General features: G+C 35.0%; 3 protein-coding genes across 3 annotated transcripts; all 3 read left to right on the top strand.

Moving 5' to 3' along the window:
• The first annotated feature begins 318 nt into the window (after window positions 1-318).
• EMB1967 (Forkhead-associated (FHA) domain-containing protein) lies at window positions 319-10,687 on the top strand. The gene is made up of 7 exons (XM_086422906.1): window positions 319-536; window positions 3,488-5,725; window positions 5,876-5,930; window positions 6,548-6,696; window positions 8,641-8,727; window positions 9,042-9,170; window positions 10,248-10,687. Exons 1-7 carry the CDS (start codon window positions 468-470, stop codon window positions 10,371-10,373), a joined length of 2,853 nt encoding a protein of 950 aa, XP_086279032.1. The 5' UTR covers window positions 319-467; the 3' UTR covers window positions 10,374-10,687.
• Window positions 10,688-13,867: 3,180 nt separating this feature from the next.
• LOC147408857 (uncharacterized) lies at window positions 13,868-15,480 on the top strand. Its single transcript, XM_086422893.1, has one exon. The coding sequence runs from the start codon at window positions 14,127-14,129 to the stop codon at window positions 15,396-15,398; it is 1,272 nt and encodes a 423-aa protein (XP_086279019.1). The 5' UTR covers window positions 13,868-14,126; the 3' UTR covers window positions 15,399-15,480.
• A 7,915-nt stretch (window positions 15,481-23,395) lies between these two features.
• On the top strand, window positions 23,396-25,328 carry LOC147408856 (B-box zinc finger protein 21-like). Its single transcript, XM_086422882.1, has 3 exons — window positions 23,396-24,143; window positions 24,250-24,702; window positions 24,799-25,328. The coding sequence occupies exons 1-3, from the start codon at window positions 23,958-23,960 to the stop codon at window positions 25,036-25,038; spliced, it is 879 nt and encodes a 292-aa protein (XP_086279008.1). The 5' UTR covers window positions 23,396-23,957; the 3' UTR covers window positions 25,039-25,328.
• Window positions 25,329-25,707: the final 379 nt, after the last annotated feature.

Below are 25,707 nucleotides of genomic sequence, written 5' to 3'. Positions count from 1 at the left end.
CTTTTTATTTATTGTCAAACTTGAAAATAAATAAAATGGTCAACTCACATCCATTAGAGATTATTGGTGTCGATAAAATTCTCCGTTATAAAAACACACATGTTGTGGTAATATCAGCTGTCTTCAATAATTGGACCGATGAATCAACTTTTACTTTGTTCATCCCAACTTCTTAAATTCAAACTATAAAAAAAAAAATAATAATAATAATAATGAGAAAATTTTATCACATTAGGACTTTGGGCTGTTTGTACGAGAGGGTTCAACCGTTCAAGCACTCATAATCGACCCGTTTGTGAGTGAAAACCCAATCAAATCGAATCGAACCGCTCAACTCTAGAGAAGAGACCAACACGTTCCCCGCCCTTTCAGAAGCTTTCAGTTTGTCTCTCTGAACTCTAGCTTTACTACTTTATTTTAGGTTTCTTTGTTCCGAGAGAGAAAGAGAGAGAATTTAGGTTCTAGACATGGGGGCGCTTGCTCCCGTCTCTCCTTGGATCCCTGAAGACGATCTATTGTTGAAGAATGCTGTCGAGGTAACATCTTAAACCTCTATATCTCTTTCATTTTTTACGATTTTCTTCGACACAAGATTCTGCGCCATCTATGGTTTCCCCTACACACTGGTTCTTCATTACATAATAAAAAGTGAAAATCTAGGTCTATTGGGGGAAAAGTGAGGTTAATTTTGCAATTAGAATTGGGGTTCTGTTTTCCCCCTTTTTATAGCTTTACTTATATCATTTATTCTCTTAATTTGAAACGATTGCTTTCGTGTACTTTAAAATTTGGGGTATAAGTTCAATTGGAGCCGCATAACTAATTCTGGAGTTTCATCTTTTTGAAACCTTGTCGGCAGTGGTGAAGTATAGGAAACATATCTTGTATTCAGTGCCTTTCTTGCTTTTGAGTTGCGATGACTTGCATTTAAATTCTGCTTTGGTGACAGATATCTCTTATAAATTTGAGTCACAAATCGGTTGAGTCCTAGCAAATTACCCTTTTAATTTGATGGTGACTAACGAGAGTTAATAGACTCCACAAAGAACGTAACATGGTTCAAAGTGAAGTTTCATTTCGGAATGTTTCGGTCGAACATTCAGTTTTTTGATATATTGGAACAAAATTTTAGATGTATTGCAATGTTTTGATTTGTTTCACGAAACATTTGGAAACATTTCGTACATACAATAAAAGCATGGTAAATTATCGGAATGTACCGGCTGATATGTATCAGAATTGGCCAAGACTGATATGAAACATTGATCCCAAAACATTCGGCCGATACCGTATTGATTTTTTCATTAACTGAAACATTCAATCGATATGACATTTTAAACCTTGCATGCAAGGAAAAAAGTTTTTTACTGAAATTTAAATGTTTTCCAATAAACATACTAAAATATGTCAAACAGTGTCACCTTGACATGTGTGAGTAGTAATAATTGTCAATCTCTGGATTTTCAATATGGTGGCACGGTGTACAAATATTAACTCGTGGTACAACCAATCTTCGATATGGTTTACCAGTAATTTGTGACACGTGAAGGACACTTTTGGATAGCTAACAAAGTTACTAGAGTATAGGATTCACACTATTAATTTTAATTCATTTGAGAAAAAAGTTATACAAACTTGGTTCTGCCATATTTGTGGGGTAGTACACGGTCCTTTTCATGCATAGTTGTGCTCATTTCAATAACTGGATCTGTGGACCCCATATAAGAGAGGATGTTGTTCAAAAATTAGGTGATCCTAATCATATTACAATTATGCGTTTTGAGGCTCTTTTTTGTTCTATTTCGAACTTTTTGAAACAACTACAATTGTATGGTCATTTAGGATCGTCTGCTATGACTAAATTTTGATCCAGATGATCATCAGATGAGGTTTGCATGTTGGTTGATTGAGATTTATAAAGATGTTTCCCTCATGAATAGCAAATCATTATCAAAATGCAATAGATATAGAAGCCAATGACTCACTAGTATTGGGTCTCACCTATTGATGGACTTATACATGAAAAGTTAGCTTCTGGGAATCTACAGTAAGTTTAGTTGTTGAAGTGTAGGTTCACCAAGGGGTTTCCCCTCAAAATATATTTTTCCAAAAAAAATTTGTCCCCCCATATGGCATGTGATTATTGTGTTTTGATTTTGCTAATTTGGATTTTTCAATAACACGTTCACTTTGAAGAGATTCATTTCTAATTTTAGAAAAAATATTTTAAATCTCTAGAAATAGAATTTTTTTTTCCGACCTAACACATCATTTTTGACATGCTAAGTGTCGACACCCCAAAAGGAATATTGTCATGGCACTGCAGTGGCAAGTACATATGAGTGTCATGCCATTCTATCAAGTGTTGGTTTGTACTAACAAACAACAAAAACCTGGAAATTGGAAGTGCCAAGGTACTACTAAGATCAAATGTAATATTTTGATACTGAATTAACCTTAGAAATTTTTTGTAACTTACTAAGATTTGGTAATCATATTCAAGACTTTTATATCATTATATGCATTAAATGCAATGTTTTGAGATTCCTATATTTGTTTCAAAATGATTCAAAGCATTTCTAATGTATACCAATGTGAAAAAAAAATGTGATTTATAATTCTAACTTCGATTTTAAACACTTCAAAAGATATTTTCTGTATTTATTAATAAATATTAAAATTTAATGATTTAAAATGAATGTTTTGGAACATTCTGATGTTTCTGTTCTATTTCGGTTTGTGGAAAAACTGAAACATTGAAACAATACAGGGTGTTAATCTGGTGGTAATATGTGACATGAAATTGAATGTCTAATCATTGCATAAATACATATGGGCACTTAGTACATCTATTGAAGACGAAAAGATGCCCTGAGATATTTTGAAGCTTGGTGTTAGATGGAAGCTAGGGAAACATAAAATTTCATCAAACCATTAATGGGTAATCATCTGGAAAAGGCATGTCTTCTTGATGGGTTTGGATTTGATGCGCTAACTGCATCTCACAAGCTTGGGTTTGATGAGCAATACGGTTTTCATAAGGCAGTTTCAATTTAATGCTCTTTTCTCCTTGGAGGAAGAAAAATATGATCTAAAACAGTAGGTTATATGCTCTGTTCTGCATTTGGAATATCTCATAAGAGGTTCTTGGTCTTGTGCCATGAAATGTTTTATACTTGTTTTGTCTGGTAGGTTTCTTCTTTGAATTATAGTCGTATCGAGTTCCAATATTGCGATGAAGATAAATAATGGAATGACACAATGTTGAACAAGACCCGATAATTTGCAAACTTGAAAGGATACCATGGATAGTTTCTGGCACATTTCTTTTGTATGTCCCAAGCTATATTCATAGATTTCTTATTCAAAAAAATATATTCATAGATTTTCTTCTTTGAATAAATAGTTATATTGAGCTCCAATCGGCTTTCTTTCTTTAGTGCTATACATTAATGTTTACTACATTTTGTTGTCATATGCTTGACAGGCTGGTGCTTCTTTAGAATCACTGGCGAAAGGTGCAGTGCGGTTCTCTCGCCGATTTACTATTGGAGAACTGCGGGATCGGTGGCATTCTCTCCTTTATGATCCTGACATTTCAGCAGAGGCTTCAACTCACTTGGTTCAGCTTGAACTTTCTGCTTCTAATCTATCACCACAATCTAACCGATTGGGTGATTCTAAAGGAAATGGAGTGCCTGGCAAGAGGAAAGCTGAAAGTGTTCGTAGTCATTATTATGCAATGCGAAAGAGAATATGCAATGAACCTTTTAACTCTGTTGATCTTAGCTTTCTTAATGCACCCAATCTTCATAATTGCACCGGTGATGGAGGTGGTGGGTGTGAAGAGCAGTTAACAATTCATAATGAGCACCCAGTTGAAAATTGCATCCTTGGAGATCCTATAACAAATCATTTCGAGCTTCAAGATATGGACTTCGATATATTACATCATGGTTTTCCACAAGTTGCAAGAACCGACACTGCTGTGGTTAGCGGTGGGATTGCCGATAATGCTTTTCATACTGGGCATCGGGACTCCCTTGGAGGTGACGTTCCAGATGGAATAGTGGGCAGGGACTGTTTGTATGGATTTGCGGAAAATGTTTCTCCTGTCTCAGTCAATGAACCTGTAAGAAACGACAATATGGGGCATTCTTTTGAGCATGATAATGAACATAAAGATAATCCTCATATTTCTGCTTTTGGGAACAACTCTGGTGTTCATGGAAAAGGACCACCTCAAGCATTGCCTATAGGAAACCTATTTGAAACAGATGATTTAAAGACAAAACGATTGGCTGTATTTGATCCAGTAAATAATAACCCTGGAACTGTTTCTTCTGGATTTGGAGGAAGTCAGGGCTTCAGCTCACCCGTTTCAGATTGTAGTGCTCCATTTCATCAGTTGGGATATTCGTCTTCTACAATGCCTATCTGGAGTACAATTGAGGACATGTCTACGCCATCTATTCCAATTGATGAGAATCGTGGAGACAAAGATAAGAGGTCAGGAGATACATTGGCAGTTCCTGCTGATGATGCCAAGAAAATTAGTTCCTCTGGATATGATGTTGTCCACTCAGAAGAGCCCCAAATGAAAGATGGGGTGTCTGGTGATGGATTATGTAGTTCAACCCCTATATCAGAAGGTGATTTTTTGGAGCTTTCAGATTCTATCTTGAACTTTTCAAACGAAGTTCTTCAATTTATGGATTTTGATGGGAAAGATATCATGGAGAGGTCTTGCCTTGATAATTTAAGCTCAATGTTGCTGAATTCTCCTAATGATGTTCATCAAGATGATAGACCCAGTACTAGTGAACCTAAGGCATCTGTGGCTCTGGATACATGTCTGATGTTTCAGGATGTTGCATGTTCTAGAGACTTAGATGTTATTGACGACAAGTTACATTCTGATGACAAGGTTTGTGATTCAGAGATTAATGTTCCATCTTCAATATCAGCACGAAATCCTCATTTCCCTGAACTTCTCAATGGGGTGATTTGCTGCACGTTGAACACTGAAGACCCTGAAATTCCATGCAATGATGATGTTTTTTCATCTACTCAAGTGTTGCTGCCGTTTGTTTCCTCTGAAATGCAACCCAATTCTGTGGAGGCTGGTAAGGCAGTTCCCCCCTCCAAGGATTTTTCTGTTGATCGAAAGCCTGGTGAACATGGACTAAACCTTGTCAAGGAAGAAGGAGAGCTTCTCGTAGCTTCTCGGGTGAGGGAATCACATTTGTTACCAGAAATGTGTTCCAATAATCCAATAAAAACTTGTGGGGTTAAATCTGAGTTGCCTGAGAGCGATTCTCTAGCTGTAGTCTCCAGGTATGCAGGTATTGCCGGAGGAGACCCAAGTCAAAGCAGATCAATACCGTTGACTCCACACTCCTTTCCAGCTGGGATACGAAAGAAAGATACTAAAAAAGTTGAAGACGGGAAACACTGCGATTTTGACAATTCTATTGATTTTCTTGTCAAGAGGCCGGTTCATGGTTCAGATCATATAAGAAATCATCCTCAAATTGTTGATGGTTGCAAACAGGAAGCAGAATTTTCGGTTGATATTCAAAATCATGCGCCAACACTTGCAGCACCCTGTTCTGTTGAAATGGCTTTTCCGGAACCAACAGTAAACCCTTCAATATCTGATCATGAAGAACATATTTCTGACAATGATGATGGTGTACCTTATTTTTCTGATGTAGAAGCCATGGTAAATCTTAAGCTTTTTTCTTACTTATATTGATTGTTGGTTCATTGGCTGGGGTGACAAATTGATCATCTGTTCTTTGATTCATCTATCACTTATTTGGTTTTTTTTTTTTTTTTAATATCTATTTGATTTGTTGATGTTTGCTTACAGATACTTGATATGGACTTGGGTCTATGCGGTGAGGATTCATATTTCAAGAGGGAAGGTAATTTTCCTGGGACTAGCTTGTTTAGAAAATGAACTTTTGTCTTTTGTTAATCTTATTTGGAATTTGTCAATAGTGGTCCCTTCTAGGAACTTTTGAGAAGATACCCGCCATCATGATGATGAAAGCGTTATCCCTAACAATGTGGTTATTTCCTTTGACATCTTTGGTTTGCTCATTGAAGATAGGCTATAATTCAAGGCAAATTTCTGCTTAGTAGTTCGACAAGTTCACAGGTTACCACTAAATGATAACCATGGGGTTGAACACTTCAATTCGTACTCATCTTAGTGACTAGGATCCCACCTCGGATGACCAAGCCTTCAATGAGAAGACAACTTGTTTAATCAACATGAGATTACATAACAACATTGAGATATTCATCATAGGTGTAAACCTTGCATGTGGCTTCAAGATGGGTTGATACTGTTCACTTCATGAAATTACTCACTATTTCACCATTATGTTTGAATTTTTATTTTACTACAGAACTATTGTCTCTATGTTGTTCAATTATACATATTAGTTGAAGACAATTGTAAAGATAATGTTTGTTGTTGTAGTAGTAGTAGTATGGTATGTGCTGTTTTTGTTGGTGTGATTCCCCCTGTTTTCAGTGTCAAGGTATAGATACGAGGATACTAAGAGGACAATCATAAGGTTGGAACAGGGTGCCCATTCGTATATGCAAAGAGCTATTACGAATCACAGAGCATTTGCAATTTTGTATGGCCGCCACTTGAAGTATTATATTAAGAAACCTGAGGTACTACTCCCGTAACTTGCTTCACTTTGCTTGAAAGTACTGTTTGTCAAGGATTACTATTCTTGATGAAATATGAAGTATAGCTGTCCTTTCAGCTTTTAGAACAATACTTTTAAATTACATATTGTCACTTCGAAATTGTTCAATTTTATCTACTATGTCTACTGTATATTTCACCTTTTTTTTGGGTACAAATTATTGTGCATCAAATCAGTATGAAGTAATATAAAATGTGGTGTACATTTGCTGGAATTTGAATTGTTAAATATATTTACTTGGATTAAAAGATGTTGTCTTATCTTGGTAGTGCTGAGAATACAATTTAATTAATAATATACATTTCATAATCATGTCACTTTAGGTACATAAAAGCTAAATACAAATGTCTGGCCTTATTGATCTTTAACTCTCCTATAACTCAACACCGAATGAGCTCCACCTGCCTTGCAATGCTCTTCCTCCAATCTGAATTTCTAATGCCATTCTTCAGTCTGACCTTTTATGAAAGTTTTTTGCAATTAAAAACTCCATGCATTCTGCATTTTACACCATTAAGGAATCTACCCAGTAAGTGTTACTTCATCCAGGACACACCACTCCCCACACACTTTTGCATGGTGGCTACACTTTAGAATCTGCTTATCCTTTATGATTGGCACTCCATGCTGCTGGTCAATATCCTTCTTTTATGGCATATCCATATCTAACAAACAATCTACTTGTACAAGAAATTTAGACGAAAAACACAATCAATTTGCATTAGACAACAGATTAATTTTCTTAATGAACGCAGAATATGTATAACACTTAACAGTATAGAGTCTATGGAGTATAGACTATCAATTGTTATGTTCATGAATAGCTCTATATTGTTCTAGGATTTTTATTTATTTATTTATTTATTTATTTTTAATTTGTGGATAAGATACTGCTAATGTGCTATTGTAATTAGGATATAAAATGCCATGTGTATGTGCTAACATTCTTAAAGCATATCTCACATGCATTTGTTGAACTAAGAATTTCCTATTTTCTCGTAATTTTATATTTTAATATTCAAAAATTCAATGTTTCCCCATTAGAGTTCAGTTTTACATATCATTAAATCCTACACGCAATGTATGTCCAATTTACTAGTAAGTGCTAATAATGTTTAAATAGATTTTACATAAATTTTAAAGAAATGTATTAAAAATATATATTTTTTAAAATAATTTTAATAGTCATGATCAGGTGAAGCTTCACAACATATTACTCTTTCAAATGCAATTATGGATCTTAGGTTGAAATCAAAGGAAATTGGGGTTTTTGCCCATTTGTCAGAATCTTGTCCTAAAAATTTAAAAATGTGCCTAGAAATACCGTGTAAATGTATCATAGGTCCACAAGTCTGATATATATACACACCTAGAGACTGTTATCTGGGAAGAAATGCTCGTATGAGGTTTCTCTTTCATCATGTCAAGTTGAAGCTAGTGATTGGAGGAAATTAGCATTGCATGGGTTCTTCTAAGAGAAGATTTTTTTCCCTGGTCGTTTGGCAATTCTGATAGAGAGGGTTTCATCATTCCATCTTGTTGTTGCTAGGGTACTTGGAAAGAACATAATCAAATTTTTGAATATCATAGATTGACGTTAAAGTATGCAGTGCCGCTACAAGGGGGAAGAATAAGGAAGAATTCAAATTACTTCCTGGATGATAAAGTTTGGATACCCTCAATGAAGTTGGTTAGAAATTTGTGGAAAAAGGGAATACATTATCTATCATAATATCTTCTTTCCCAACATGATAATAGGATATTTTGTTTTCCTTTTCTTCTATTGCTTCTCTACTCATGGATTAATCTAATACAACAGAGTTAACATGAATTCATTCATGTGGTGAATACGGTTACTTATGCTTAACCAGTGTCTTGTTTTGTATGAAATTCCTTGATTGTGTAGGTTTTACTTGGGAGAGCTACAGACGATGTTAATGTTGACGTTGACCTGGCAAGAGAAGCGCAGGCTAATAAAATATCTCGGCGACAGGTGGCAGTTTCTTCTATCCCCTCAAGTTTCTATTGGCTATTATATTTCTTATTTCATAGACTCGTATTTTGATATTTTACTTGGTAGTTTATTTATGTTATCAATAACTCTTTGCTTCATCTAACATTCAATTAACAAATCTTTTAGTTACCCTTTTTTTGCCAAACCTATGATATTCTGATGATTGTTTTTATTAAGTTATTTAAACAGAATAAAAATTCATATACTAATATTAACAAGGCTAGGGCACATTGAGGAATTAGTGCTTCCGGGTGTTCTAGGTGCATATCAGTTCTGTTTATGTATTTGTGTAGGCAATTATAAAAATGGAGGAAGATGGATCTTTCTGTTTGACAAATCTTGGAAAGTCTTCAATCTTAGTCAATTGCAAGGAAGTAGCAAGCGGACAACGTCTGAGACTTAGCTCAAGTTGTTTGATTGAGGTATGTACCTTTTGTTCCCTAATGGGGTGAATGATCAGTATTTTCTAGGGATTCTTCTACTATCATTGCAAATTTTCAAGATTGCTTTGGATAATGGTAGTTTCCATTTTATCTAGCATCATTCCTATGCCCTGCTTTTCTGAGTATCTATTTATTATTTTCCTTTTATACAATTTTTTTTAAAACAAAAACCAGTGATTATGCATCAACTCTTTGGAAGCTTATACCATCATGCTTGGAAAAAGATAGCAATCATTATTTGTGGTCATGGTTTTAAATTTTGATTTTGATGTCTATTTCAGTTCATCTTAGAAATGGAAATGTTTTTTATTAATGGAGAAAATTGTAAAATATTTGGAAATGATGGACATATTATATAGAAATATTTGTCAAAATTATAGAAAATGATAAAGCCAAAATTAAAATACTTCAAAAGTATTCATACTTGCATAAAAGAATAATGAAACATAAACTTTCATCTTGGATTAGAGGCATATTTGGTTAAATATAGCAAAATCCTTCATTCAGAGAGTATGATCAGGAAGAGTACATTCATATGGTAACCTTGTGATCCTATTGTGCATTATAAAGATATTCAGTCTCTATTTCTTTAGTTGCAAAGAAGTCCAGAATACTTAACTCTCAACCTTCCTCTTCACTTCTTGCTCCCCCCTCCTTACAGTTATTCCAACGTATTTCATTTACTGTGGTGTCTGGTTACATGACAGAGGAAAGAAGACTTTCTGCATGGCAATAAATGTATTGAAGCAAGTTAGTTTCGTGCTGTTGGTGTTTTGATAGGATTTGATGCACTATCTATAGATTCTGTATTTTTTAGATTTGTGGGAGATAATGTAACATGTTCATTTCTCTTAATTTAAGTAGTTCAAATCATGGGCCCCATTTAGAAATTTCCTATATTACCCAAGTACCTATGAACCGTTGAAAATAATTGGTGAAAATGAAAAAGCTGGAACTGGTGCCCCGTTGGTATACCTTTTATATGCAACTCTATCTGTTCTCGTTATTCTGTTGGACTTCAGTGCAGCTAATTTATAGCAAATGGTTAAACTGCAGATGAGGGGCATGAGGTTGATTTTCGAGGAAAATCAGAATTTTGTAAAGCTGTATTTGTCTAACAAAGCCAAAAAGAATCAAGACATGAGTTCAAAGTTCGAATGGTCACCCCCGGGTGTTCAATGAGGTGGGGGATGATTAGATTACAGTCTTTCCTGCTTCACTTTCTCAGTTGTATTGGGATCTGCTGTACTAGTTTTTCCCACATGAAGAGAGCATCGGATTCTACAACCCCATTTGACCAATGTAGGTATCTTTGTGTTAAATGTATGAAAAATTTGATTGCTTTCCAATATATATGCATGTTCAATAATGTAAAAATAAATAAAAAATTGAAACTTGCATCATCGGGTCCACTGCATTTATGTTTTGGCCCCAGGAATGATTTTGGCTTCATGTTTCAGATTTTATCTCGTTGTGGTGCATATAGATTATAACCATGAGGAAATGTTCTGGGTCTTGAAGGGATGAGACGTGAAGTGAATCTGTTAGAGCCTAAGGTGGCCCATTGTCTTTTTTATGTGTTGGATCTTTTTAATTTTTAACCATCCAAAAGAAGCTTGACGGATCTGATCAAATGTTTCGGTGTTGGACCCATGGATTGGAAGTTTGTGTGCTGAAAGAATGCCACGTGAGTTCTTGTTAGGTTTCATTTGTAATGAAAATCTCTCATCAGATCATATGATAACACTGACTTATATCCCGCCAAACCACTCAAAAAACCATTAACGAAAAGTAAGAAAAGAAGAAAGTGATCTTATAATGTAAGCAATCTTCTTTGTGGCTATTTTATTGATCTTTCACACACACAAAAAACAGACCAACCCACTAGATTTAAACTAAGAAAAGGCATCACTGCTGTGCTTGTAATCTTTATATGTTGTGTGAATATTGGATTTTCTCCCTTAGCCTTTCCTTCCCCTTTAAGTTTTCTTAAATCTTTTTGTACCAACCTCAAAAATGAAATTTCTTTTGCTTTGCGTTCACTTCATATGAGAATTTTTCAAATTGAAGAAACAATAATGACGGCCAAACCACTACTCAAATTAGCTTTGTACAGAAATTCAACTCTCAGATTTCTGTGTTTTGTGCTTCGGTTTTAATATCTCAGGTTTTTCCCTTCCAGTTGACTTGACCAACCATATAATGGTATCAGACAGATATACTGAATTATGACTCCACCAAACATACACAACGCTTCAATATTGAATTAGTTTGGTTCGATATCCATGATTCATAATTCTTAGAATCAACTACAACTATAGCTAGATGTTGTACGACTGAGATTGGAAGATATTCCTTGGGATGACCAAAAGAGAATCCCCAGTAAATCTGTATTGATCCTTACAGAAATAATATATATATATTTTAATGTCAAACCTGGTTTGAGGTTAGAAAAATACTTTTAAGAGTTTAGAGTGAGGCCTGACTAATAAAATTCGAAACTGCTCCATGATTGGTTGCTCCTCGCCATCATCCAAAATTCCAATCACTGGGTTTGTCTGTAAGGATATCCTAATTTATATTTTTAATGAATATTTTTTCCAATTTAAATATGCCTAAAGCTGTTGGTATAATACGTGTATAATGGAACTCTTAATGTAATATGCAACCAGACTTAACTAAAAATGCTTAAATACAGGTGTCAGTGTTTGGTGAGAGGAATACACTATAGGGACTACAATAAAAAACAACACTAAGAACCAAAATGTAGTAGTAATTGGTAGGATTCAAGTGCTGACCCACAGCATGAAAATTAGTCTCTTGTTTTTATTTTCGTCGGATTTGAGGGGACCAGGATACATTTTTTTATTTATTTTATATATCATTCTTACACTTTCAGCGGAGATGAGCAATGAGCAAATCCATCTATTAGTGATCCAATGGTTAGGATCATTGGACTTATTTGATTAATTGACCACCACTTACATGTTCAAACCATCTTAATCAACTTTCTCTTAGGTTACTGGCTATTGATGATTGTAGAGGCGATTTTGTGTTACTTCTTACAACTCAGCTTTTTTTGTTCATCTCTTGTCACCTGCTTCCTCCAACTTACAATGGTGATACCTGCGTGGTACTTGTCAAAAATCTTCGATGATAAAGTCAATTGCGTGGTTAATTAGTAATGAACTATCCGATCTTTCAAACACCCTCCCTTCTGAGTCTCCTCCTTTATTTATAATTCTCTTCGAGAGATCTCTTCGAATAAGAAATCTCAAATCTTCAGGGATCTCCAACAGAGATATCTTACCTTTAAGAGAAGATACTGAAAAGGGAAAGATTCTCTGAACTCCACTATTGACTCCCTCGGTTCTTGGGATCTTTTCTGAAATTATGGGATCTAAGTTGATTCGAAGTCCATTTATAAGTTTATCCTGCTCGATGTATATATTGGGTAGAGTTGACTTCCGAGGTCTGCCCCTTATACGAGTTGGGTGCCCTAGGTACCACTTGGGAGGAAATCAATTGGTTCTTACCTCCCACTAGTTTAATTATCTGGACACATGTAGAATCCAAATGCTTTACTGAATTATCCCTCTACAGTGCATTTTACGGAATGCATTAGTTTCTAATTTTATCTTTCTTCATTTAAGGTGGATTTGAGGAAAGATTAGAAAAGATAAAATTGGAAATGAATCCATTCCACAAAAAAAAAATAATAATAAAGAGTAGAAGTAGCATACACAATTAACCAATAGAAAATGGACTCAGATGATTTTGGTACATTGAAAAGAGGGTGAATGGCCATAGAGAAAATAGATATCAACTTAGCTTCAATAACAAAGACTCGACTCTAGAAAAAATGGATTGGAATAACAAGATTCATTCAATTGAACCCAGATTTTTGGGATAAGATTTTGTTATAATTTATTAAGAGAAATTATGAATTTAGACAAAATTGAATCGAAGAAGATTCATTTAGTGCATCCCAAACTATTTTAATAAGACTTTGATGATAATTAAACTGATCAAGACCATCTAATACTGAATATAAATAATAATCAGAAAATAACACGAACAATCTAATACAATGGTAACATGTTTGTTCTTTGTTACCTTTTAATCAACAATCTTCAACAAATACCCAAAAATAAAGATCATCTGTTCATCTTACATAACACACCTATCCATATTTTTCTCTGATTTTTGGGAAAGAAAGAGTAAGGTGTTGTCAATGGTTAGGTACACCATATCACATCATTTGTTATTAATTTTGGGCCATCATACTACATTACACCTTTGAATCCCAACCAGAAGATATGTAATAGGTATATCAAATTCAACTTTATTAACAATAATAGATGCATAATTCAACAAGTGCTACTTAATGAATTAAAAAAAATATAATTCCCAACAACACCTTATAAAATGGTGGGCCAATCCACCAACCTTACTAACCTTCGGGTATGTGAACCATGTTAGTGTCTTAACTACCTTCTGTTTTTTTCTGTTTTTTGTGTGGCAGCCCATGGGCCCATGACAGCCCAGCCTTCTCACATACATCCATTAATCATAAATATAAGTTTACCGAAGTGTCTCCGTGATCCTAAATGAAGTTACAAGAGACCTTGTAAACGCACAGACAATCTCTCTCTCTCTCTCAAAGTACACAAATTTAAAAGGGGGGGGGGGCACTTAGTCACTGTGTCTCTGACATTTGCCCGTGAAAGACCTAGAAAAATCTCTGAAACGAAAGAGAAAAAGACACCACTATTGTCTTTCAAATTTTTTTTTTGTACTCAACTCATTTCCAACCATCACATTTTGTTGATCAAACAAACACCATTCCTTCCTTATCTCTGCAACCCTTATCTTCTTTCTTGTACCCAAAGCTGGGATAGAAGAGAAAGAAGTTAGAGAGAGATTGAGAGAACAATGGGTAGTCTACGCTTCTCACTATTTCCGTTTCTAATCTTAGTGGTAACAGTTACAGAGTTGTTCATTAAGGGAGATTCGAAGACATATTGGGGAGATATTGAGGTATTAAAAGACCTGAAGAGAGGGATCGATCCTGCTTCCATTACTCCCGGATCTTGCTTGAGTTCATGGGACCTCTCGATTGACCCGTGCGACCACATCTTCAGCGAGCGATTCACTTGTGGGTTCAGATGCGACCTCAACGAGTCAGGGTTGAGCCGAGTCACTGAGATCAGCCTTGACCAAGCTGGGTACAATGGTTCCCTTTCTCTCTCTACCTGGAACCTGCCTTACTTAGATACCCTTGACATCTCTGATAATTTCTTCTCTGGAAGGATCCCAAGCTCGTTCTCTAACTTGACTCATCTCCGCCGACTCGCTCTCTCGAGAAACTCGTTCTATGGAAAGATACCCACTTCGATTGGGTCTCTGTCTAGTCTTGAAGAGCTCTATCTAGACAACAATCGTCTTCGAGGTCCAATCCCAGAGAGCTTCAATGGGCTGATGAGCTTAAAAAGGCTTGAGCTTCAAGAGAACAAGCTCTCAGGAGAGTTTCCCAACTTGGGTTCTCTAAAAAACCTCCTTTTCTTAGATTCCAGCAATAATGGTATCTCAGGAAGATTTCTTACTACCTTACCACCATCTCTAGTTGAGATTTCGATGAGAAACAACAACTTAGAAGGAAATCTCCCCGAAAATATAGAAAATTTGGGTTTTTTACAGGTTATGGATCTGAGTCACAATAGACTCTCTGGCCCTGTTTTATCAGTTTTCTTCGATCATCCATCTCTGGAACAAGTCACCCTCTCTCACAACAAGTTCACATTTTTACAAGAACCAAGAAACATGGGTACCCAAAGTGAGCTAATAGCGCTTGATCTGAGCAACAATGAGGTTCAAGGATTGTTGCCAGGATTCATGGCGATGATGCCGAAGCTCTCTGCACTGTCGGTGGAGAACAACAAGTTTACAGGGATGATACCCACTCAATATGCTTTGAAGACTGTTGTTCCTGTGATGGGTACTTCGCCATTTTTGAGGTTGTTGCTTGGAGGAAACTACTTGTTTGGACCGATTCCAGAACCGTTAATGAGTCTGAAACCGGGCTCTGCTAACGTGAGCCTGGTGGATAACTGTTTGTATAGGTGTCCAATGAGTTTCTTCTTCTGTCAAGGTGGAGTTCAGAAGTCGTTAATGGCGTGTAAGAGATTTGGGCCTATAATTCCTTGAGAATTTTGTTCAGTGAGAGAGAACTGAATCTCTATTAAAATTGTAAATCAGTTTTCTCTTAATCCTCCCTTTTTCTCGCCTCTTTAGTATTATTTTCGGTAATCTAAAAACAAAAGTATTATTTTCGGTCCTTTCCAGGGTCCAACGATGTTGGACACTGAGTGGCCAACAAACAGCTGAGATTAAAAGATTTGTCTAGTGATTTATTTTGATTTTTCATCTTTCCATCTCAGCCGTCAATAGTGACTGAGTAGAACTTTTGTTTGTTATCTCTGTGGATTGCCGTATTCCAGGAATAGAAATAATTTCACTCGATCAATACTCGAATGACGTGGCATAGTTACGGAGCCATATATTTTTCCTCGATATACTCATCTCAATCTCCAGAATCAGCACTTCCAGGACTTTACTCTACTCCAGAACCGTTAATTGGGAGTGAGACACGTATTGAAAATTAGACGCAGAGGTTGATTACGTGAATAAACTCCTGTATTATAGGATCTTCTGTTGTATTCAATCCTACCTTGAATAGGGTACAGAGTGCAAGAACAGAGCGACAAAATCTTACGGAGGGCATAAAGACTTGGATTTCCATTGCAGGGAATCGTGGGACTTTGTCTAGTACTAACCGTTGCAGCAATCAATTACTCTACATCGAGTAACTGGTCTCTGATGTTGACACGTGGTGGATGTTCAAAGCTCTAGTAAAATTATCAAATATATGGGTTGGTGCTAGGAATTAGGACTTTTCTATCCTTCACCGACGAGCTTCTCCATCTTCGGAAACGAGTGAGATGAGAAGAAAAATACCAATTTTTGAACTTGATTTCTTGGAAGAGTCATGGTAATCTGAGGCCCCCTCTAACATATGCCCCCATCACAGAATCATAGATCATTTGCCTCAAGATACACAAGAAAAAGATTTTTGATTTATTATCTATAGTTCTGTGATGGAGGCATGGGGGGGTGTCAGAAAATCATTACTCTTCTAGGAGTTAGTAAAAATTTTTGTGGTATTTCACTTTTATAAGGAATCCCAATCATCCCAACTATCAAATATTTTTTGCTCACAACTCAACATCGGGTTGACATGTGGCGTAGATGACATAAACAATAAGATAGAGATAAAGAAAGGCTCGGAAAAACTTATTGCCGAGATACAATAATGATGAAGGATAATCAAGAACTCGGACTAAATTTATACCAAGAAATGTTAGAACTCAAATCAAAAGCAATCTCAGATTAAAATATATTTGAACTATAAAAATGGTTACGAAAGAATCTAAAAACATCTTTTTCATAAAATTTAATAAGAAATCTTTTAATAAAACATAATGCTCGAACAAAATCATCACATAAACTTCACTTGAAAAAATATTAGAAATAATTAATTTGATTTTGTCAACAAGTTCCAAATCCAAAGAATGGCAATGTTACTTAATAATTAACCTAATAGATCAGCTCGGCATTTATAATTAAGATAATAAAAGATCTGGACACCACCTTGTGATCTGACACATCACATAAACTGTGTTGTGTTGTCTTCAATCGTTATCTTGATTCAATGTTTAGTATCATTTGGAAATGTTTCATCCGAGATATTCCGATTTCAGCCAAGATCAGAATGTAATATTATTCCTAAATCATTTGAATGTTTTTTTTAAATATTTCAGATTGTCTTGAAATGTTATGGTCAAGAGTCAAGACTAACTTTCCCATCCCAACCAAAATATTGCCTCAAGATGAGATTGTAAGCCTAGGTCGTCAAAACTACCTCCTATGCTCCATGATAAGTTTCGTGTTTCTCAATTTGAAAGTAGCGAGTTTTTATCTTCATTTTCGTACTTAAGCCCAATTGAAAGTTAAGAGGGAGAAGCTGTAAAAAGCCTTCACATTCACGAGACAATACAATCAGTTAGATATGGGCTTGAAAGTTGAACCCATCACCAAATCACTATCTCCAGCCTAAAAAAGAAACATAGATGCTTTTTCACTATGTCATATGGCTGTATTTAATTTATCCCTTCTTACTCGGCCCAGTTGCCGAAATATAGAGTGATTTTTTGCTCACAGATCCAGCCCATTTGTTGGTTAACATTATATATAATTAAAATAAATAAATAAAAAGGCTAGGCCCACTAGAACCCGCCAGTTAGTTAAGACACGTGTTGAGGAGCTGACCTTCTATCTATCATCAAATTTTCACCTCATGTCTCATTGACACGTGCGGCGTGCCTCACTTTTCTTTCTTTTTGCCAAATGTACAACGGACCACATTTTACTTCTCCCAACTATTGTAATTATTATGCATTTGTGCGAGCACAAGCTAGTAGTAGCTAGTGAAAACCACTCAATATTTCTAGAGATGTACGTGTTAAAGTGATGAACATGCCGCTAACAATTCCGAGAGCCTTTTTAGGATACTCTATAAAATACTCCCAAATAAGACCTCGGGATCAAGAGCTTCCCTAGTTAATGCCATGGATTCCCTAGCGTCAAATGAAATCAAGCAAAGCATCTTCCCAGGGAGGAGCGCTCGAGATTCATGCCTAGAAAGTCTAATAAGCTAAGATCTTGAAAATAAAGGAAAAAAAAATTAGAAATTAATTGATATCTCATAATAAAAAATAATATATATATTATGATAAGAACGTAAGAAAATAAAAAAATATTTGAAGAATATAAAATTCAAAGATAATTTAAAAATAAAAATAAAAAGAAGAAAAACCCACAAATATTAATATAAGATAAATATGTTTATTTTAAGTTAATTGATTTTAATTCAATTATTATTGTGAGTATGACTTTGACATCAGAGTTTCTTTGACAAGTATTATACAGATGATTAGACAAGTGTTCTTTAATTATAAATCATATTCTCATATTGATAAGTTTGGGGGTCCAACTCCAAATCAATTGATAATGAGTGGAGGGGACATGAGCTTATAAGAAAAAGATAAGACAATGAGTGTTCGATGTGGGACTAAACTCAAAACACTCTCGTATTATTGGGTTGGATTGGATCAAAGCACGTGGAAACATGAATTGAGTAACATAGAAGAAAGAAATACTCACTCTGATATCATAATAAATTTGGGAGTCTAACTAAAAATCAATTAACAATGAGTAGAGAGGCCTAGAAATTTATAAGCAAAGTGACAACTTAACAAATGTAACGAGTGTTCGATGTGAGACTAAATTCAACATATACAAAAACAAATAAACCCAACTAATAATTCTAAGTCAATCAATGTGATGAATCTGACCTAGTTGAATCTGAGACCAAGATGACTTGTCCGAGTCATCTCAATTTCGAACAAGTTTTGAAACGATATTTATCATAAGTACATTAATTAATGGGGCAGGGTCAATAGATTATCCTTGAGAAGTTTGTCTTCTTAAAAATCGTTGAGACGCTAAGAAGACATCGGATCTGGTTAGTCTTAGTGTAGATTCCTCTTCTAATAAATGGGTTTAGGTGCCAATGGCATCTACCCTGAGATCCACAACTAGAGTGGTGTTGATGTTTAAACCTGAAAATATATTTGAACACGTCAAGTCTAATCCTAATGATAAATTCAAAAAGATAATCCTAATACAAAAATCTTTGGGACATCATCATCTTTAATATCATTAAAACCTTATCTTAAAAATCTGCAATTTTCCAAATGAATAATTCATCTATTTAATTTTATCTATAATTACTGAATGCAAGAAGCATCAAGATAATGTTAATAAATGATAAATTTTTCATATTGATAGATTTAACTGATAAATCATACATCAATATTATTACGTATCTCATTCACAGTCTCTCATAGCCACAAATAATGGGAAAATATCATCCTCTACCAATCAAATGGGACCCATCAAGTTGTGGGCCATACCCATCTTTTGGGTATTTTTTTCCAAGGTTTACACACTTGGTTGTGAGTGATTGGTGCCACATTTATAGGTAGGAAGCAATAACAAAAACATTTTGCTCCAAGACTCCGGATCCACCAATCACATGAGTCCGCGAGTATTGAATGGCACCCCAAATTAATAAAATTACCCTCGTTAGTCTTGACGTGGCATGCGTTGTGAGCACCGTGTGACGAGAAATGCTGTGAGCAAAAAATTGCAAATAACAGTTTATTATTTCTTTCAATAGTAGATAAAATATGGGGGAATTGTGGATCGTACTTTAAAATATATCTTCTTCTTTTTTTTAGACTTTGCAAGGTAAATAACTTATTGGGAAGCCACTAATCCACTGTTAAGCAATATTTAAATACTTGTCTTTTAAGGAAAGTTATTCTCAATTTCAAAGCAATTGTTTATAGAGATTGCGGACAATAATTGATGGTTTAAATTTAAAAAATAGATTAAAGCATCTGAAAATATCAAGAGCAAATCGAACTTATGTCGACTTGGTTGACCTCATACTCCACGAGATATGTATCATTAGCGAAAATTTCATATTAGATATTTCGTAAAGACGTCAACTGATTGTTTCTTTTATTTCACTAGAATGATATTATTTAAACAACAATATGGTATTTGTCAAAGACACTTCAATGATCAATTAAGATGATAAATTATAAAAGAATTGCACAAAATTTGCTAAATTAAGGGAAACTGGGATTTTGTTTTCCTTTGTAGCAGGAATCAATTTAGGGTTGGCAACAGATCGATTCAATACCACTCTAATACCAATCCGAAAAATTTTCAACTTGTACCCAATCCAAATGAATTAATGAATGTGTTGTCTTGCTTTTAGGCGAACACCTAAGTTCAACGTCATACATTAGATTAATGATGAATATGCCAAGATAAGCTGAGGTAAATCAATTTGATAATTCTAACATCATAGAGATTATGAACAGAGGACATGGTAGGAGATATGAACCCAATTGAAATTAATGATGACCGAATGCCACAATAATGAATAGTCGATAGCTCGATATATACACAAAGAAGATGATTAATTGTCCATGCAAAGGAAAACATAAAAAATCTAGAGGAAACAAGTGGATGAAGAGGGGAAAAGTTTTCACTCACATTTCAAGATTTGATTCATGAATGGCCAAGGAATTTTCTTACACTTTTGCTTCAATTTTCACGTTGGGGTATGTTTATTTCACTTCAATTAGTTTTAGAACAAGCGTTCCTCTCTGTAACAAACATCTCCATTCTCCTTTTACTATTTATAGACTTTGTGTGGATACGTAACCCACAATAAGGAGGGAATTAAAACAATCCCAAGAAATAGCCTTCAGACATCACCACTGAGCAATTGGAAAGCAAATTTAGGTCAAGGGAGAAGTAAGAAAGGAGAACCAACCAACAGTCCTTATACCAACACTAGAGACTCCCATGTGCTTAGGTCGAAGATAATAAAAGCATCCTTCCTTATAAGGTACGGTTAGAAATGATAGAATTTTTTTCAATTAGGTTCGAATCTTTGAGATAAAGGAGAAGATATTGATTGTGATTTTATCAAAATAGAAGGAAGTTGAAGTAGAAATCAATACAAAAATGGAAAGAAATTCTAAGTAAAAGTGTCTACAAATATAAATAAAAGATAAAATTATTTATTTTTGTTAGATAATTTCTATGAATTTAACTTAGGCATCGGAGTCTCTTTGACTGATACAACACCAATACTTAGATAGATTCTTCTTGCAATTTTGAGTTGATGGTACTGTGAATATTGAGGTGCTGGTGATGGGAAAAACATCATATACTTATTTGCACATATTTAAATCATTTGAAACCTTAAATCAACTTTATTTTATTGCTTACTAGAATTAGTCATACATTTTTCTTACATGGGTTTTATTTCTATTGTGAGATGTTTAGTATTTTTATTGGATTTGGACTTCAAGAGATAAGACAATATCAAAAGGGACTTTGTTTTTTTTTTTTTTCTTTTTAAAAGTCTTTTCCTCTTTTAGTCATTCTTCTTACTTTATATCTAATTTACGGATTAAAAAACATGGTCATCTCATACGAAACAAGAAGAGATGATTCAGACAAGTCATTTGGTATCATTCATGAAGATTTTTCGAGATTGAAAATCGTGCTGGTGACGCAGCATATTAAAATGGTATAAAAAGAATGGTCTGAAGCCAGTATAATTGGTTTCAGATATGATAAATAATAGGGTATGCCGGCTACTCATGAATGCCCTTTTTAGCTTTTTAGTCTATGAATGAGACTATTTTTCAATCAGATTTTTATTAATATAAATATATTTAAAATTGTTGTTATCAGATTTTATTAATATAATTACCGAGATCAGTTAAGGATATCTTCATAGGTTGGTCGTCAATTGGACACGCGTTTGGTGGCACAAAGAGGACGTTGTGGAACCTTATGCCCTCCGCAATTTTTTGGGGAGTGTGGATGGAAAGGAACAGGCGCATATTCGAGGGGAAGCAGAAAGATCGTCCACAAACAATTATGTCTATCTTGGGTCTTATCTTTTGTTGGTCCAAAGTTTTTAAGGAGCTTAGGGGTTTATTTTTTGAAGATTTTGTGTTTAGGTGGGATGGGATTTGTTGTTCTGTTCGTGAGTAATTTTGTCTTGTAAGGTTCTCCCAGATTGGTCATCTCGACCGATTTGTTTTTGATTCATGAATGCAATGCTTCTTATCAAAAAAAAAAAAAAATTATAGAGAGATTTACCAAGCAGACCTACCTATTACCGAACCAAACCTTACTTTATGATCAGACTAACATGACTTAATACTAAGATTTCAAATCTTACTTTGGGCCCACATGGATTATTCAATTGGAAATCCAACCCACAACTTTTAGATTTCATTAAAAAAAAATTGGGATCAAAGAAATCAATTATAAAAAAAATTCTTTATTGAGCTTGATGCTAGGTGTGGAAAAAGGATGGCTACCAAACTCCTAAATTTAAAACTAAAATTCAATGGTAAAATTATTTTTTATTTTCAAATTTCAACCTCTATAATCCTATGGAATCAAATCATGTTTTTAGATGACACAAATCGATGTGGTTAGATCCACTCCAAGATTTGTTTAGTAGCAAATTATTCTCATCAATTTGAATTTTCTAACGTGGATTCCCACTCTAAGATTTATTGGGTAATAAACTTCATAAAGTAAGATTCGTTGGGTAATGAACTTCATAAAATAAGGTTCGCATAGAAATGTCAGAACTCTAAGGGAGTTTTTGTAATAAAACTACAATAATTGGATCTATCGGATAAATCTCTCATAATTTTGAATAAACTAAATAAGTTAAAAAGGGTACAATCATAGGTGTCAATGGGTACACATTTAACGAAAATCGAGACCGAAACAGAACCAAAATCGAAAACCCCAATTCCGATTCCTTTTTTATTGGAATCGATTAGAACCGAATCTAAAATAGAATCAAACTGATAGAAATCAAAACCGTTAAGTTCTATCCAATGAGTATCCACAGATACCCAGAATCAATTTACGTTGTCATTTCTTTTTATACTATATTAGATGATTTAAGGTATTCTTTTATTTTAAATTAACATACGTTTTATAAAAAAATTCATTTTTTCATATAAAAAAAATGGATCGGAGCATAAAATAAGCTATCTCTTCTAAAATTTATCATTTTTAGATAACATAAATTTTTATTTTTGAAAAAACAAATTCATTAACTAATATATTTAGTATAACAAATTTTAACTAAAGTAAATATTATTTTTGGTTAATACACTAATTTTTTTTTTTTTTTAATAATGATTTGAAACATCTTTTTTCTCATTCGATTCTTAAGAATCGAAATCGATCGATACTTATAACTTTTAGGGATTTTGGTTAAGGTTCTATTCATTTTGGAATCAAAATCAATATAGATATAATGATTATGATTCTCAGTTATTTAGGAATCGAATCGGAACCGACCCATTAACACCCCCAGTACAATCATAATGTAATGAATCACCAGCTTTGCTCACCCATGAGCTGACACAGCACCATTATAACCAACTAACCACTAGATAATATTCTCTCTCTCTCAAAATGTATGTATTCGAAGGAAACGCCAAGATATTTAAAATTTTAAATGGAATTTGTCCAAACGCCCTCTAATGCGGAGAGAGAAGGAGAGGAAGGAAGATACAAGTTGGCACAGTGCCTTTACTCGAGAGAGAGAGACTACGACGAGTGCGCCGTACGCCACCCACCCACCCACGCACTCTTGCCCATGCTATTCTTCTCGAATTCTTGATCTCATACTCCAATTTCGAATCACCCAATCAAATTCCAGACAAGAAAGCATAGAAGCCATTTTTAATACCATAAAGACAAAGTGATCTCTATTTCAAAATGAAAATATTTACAGTGGGGGCTAATTGCTTTCAGATGTGAGATCAGATACCCTTCTCTCTCTCTCTCTCTCTCTCCTTCTTTCTTGTCTGTCAGACTCAGATCAGAGAAGCTAAGTGATGGATGAGAACGCCATGGGCATCCACTCCCCTTACAGTCTCTCTCTTACTTCCAGACCATAAAATCTTTTGAGTCAAACTTACTCTCCAATCAATCTACGAATAGTAAAGAGAAATGAAGATCCAGTGCGACGGTTGTAACAAAGACGAAGCCTCGGTTTTCTGCTCTGCTGATGAGGCTGCCCTCTGTCATGGTTGCGATCAACGTGTACACCATGCCAACAAACTCGCCAGCAAACACCATCGCTTCTCCCTCCTTAATCCTTCCTCCAAAGATGGCCCTCGTTGTGACGTCTGCCAGGTCTTCACTTAATTTTCTCAGTCACACACTCATACAGAAGGAATTACAGATAGAGATAATGGGTTTTAATTATTATTGATATTGTTGTTTTATTATATTATTGTAGGAGAGGCGAGCCTTCTTGTTCTGTCGAGAGGATCGAGCAATTCTTTGCAGAGAATGTGATTTCTCCATTCACACAGCAAACGAGCACACCAAGAATCACAATAGGTTTCTTCTCCCTGGTGTCAAGCTTTCCTCTTCATCCAACGGTTGTGATGCTTCTTCCATTGAATCTACAATGTTAAATAATTCCAAACCTTCAATTAAGAAGAAGAACAAGATTGTGTCTGTATCTCCAGAACTACATGATCCAATACCAGCACCACCGCCACCACCACCACAACCACAACCGATTGATAAAATTACTCCAACGCCAATAAAGGGTGGTGTTGATGATAAGGAGGCAAGTCAAGGTGGTTCGACAAGTAGCATATCAGAGTATTTGATACAGATGTTACCTGGCTGGCATGTCGAAGACTTTCTTGACTCATCAGCTCCCACACATGGTTTCTGTAAGGTTTGCGTTACATTCCACTATTTTGTTTTATTTATTTATTTTTTATTTACTTTTTTTGGGATAATTTGTCGATTTTTCTTTCTGGGTTTATTGCAGACTGATGATCTTGAAACCAATCCGCATTGTTTCAATTCTGAAGATTTGGCGATATGGGTACCTCAAGCACCACCTCCTCTTCATCTTCCCCAAATTGATGACCAACATAATGGGTTATTTAAAGAGTTAAAAGAGGTGATCAACCCTAACCCAAAGGTCAGCAAGAGAAGGAGCGACCATGGTTTTACAGTTCCTCAGATCAGCCCTCCATTTAACAAGAGATCCAGAACTCTTTGGTAATCAGATTTAGACCAACTGATCTCTTGTGACTTTTTTTTTTTTTTGGACTCATCTTTTACGCTTGTGTGTGTGTGTGTGTTTTTTTTTCTCTTTTGCCTCTGTTAATTTCTTCGTCTTCGTGTGTTTTTCTTTCCTGGGGATTTGGATTAATTTTCATGGTTAAATATGAATTACTAGTATTGTAAACAATTTTGTAAATGTTAAAAGAGATTTACTACCTATATATGTTGCATTCTATTACAAAAGAGTTCTAGATAATATGACTCGCCAGGTGGCATACTCAATTGACTCCCTCACATGATAAGTTCAAACCCGTAGATCTGTACTGCGTGGGATACACTATTGTGCTTTCCCATAAAAAAGTGTATCCCAAGAGAGTCGTGTATCTCGAGACTTATAGATCTACTATCCCGAACTCATCCAGGTCAGGGGGTCGATTGAGTATGTCACCTGGTGAGTCATATTATCAAGACTCCTTACAAAAACTCTTTTATGTTATCAACTTTATTTGTTAGCGGAGCAAACCTTTCTTTCCAAGAGTAATGATTTCCTGACTCCCCCATACACAAAATACTCTCCTAGCGTGGCATGTACTAGAACCATAGATCTTTTTCTCCGAGATACACAATTACACATATTTATAAGGATGTGCATCCCGAGATATAAAAT

Source organism: Akebia trifoliata, chromosome 2, assembly GCF_017979445.1.
Source record: "Akebia trifoliata isolate Shusen 1 chromosome 2, ASM1797944v1, whole genome shotgun sequence".
Classification (NCBI taxonomy): Eukaryota; Viridiplantae; Streptophyta; class Magnoliopsida; order Ranunculales; family Lardizabalaceae; genus Akebia; species Akebia trifoliata.
This window is presented reverse-complemented; position numbering and strand designations above follow the sequence as displayed.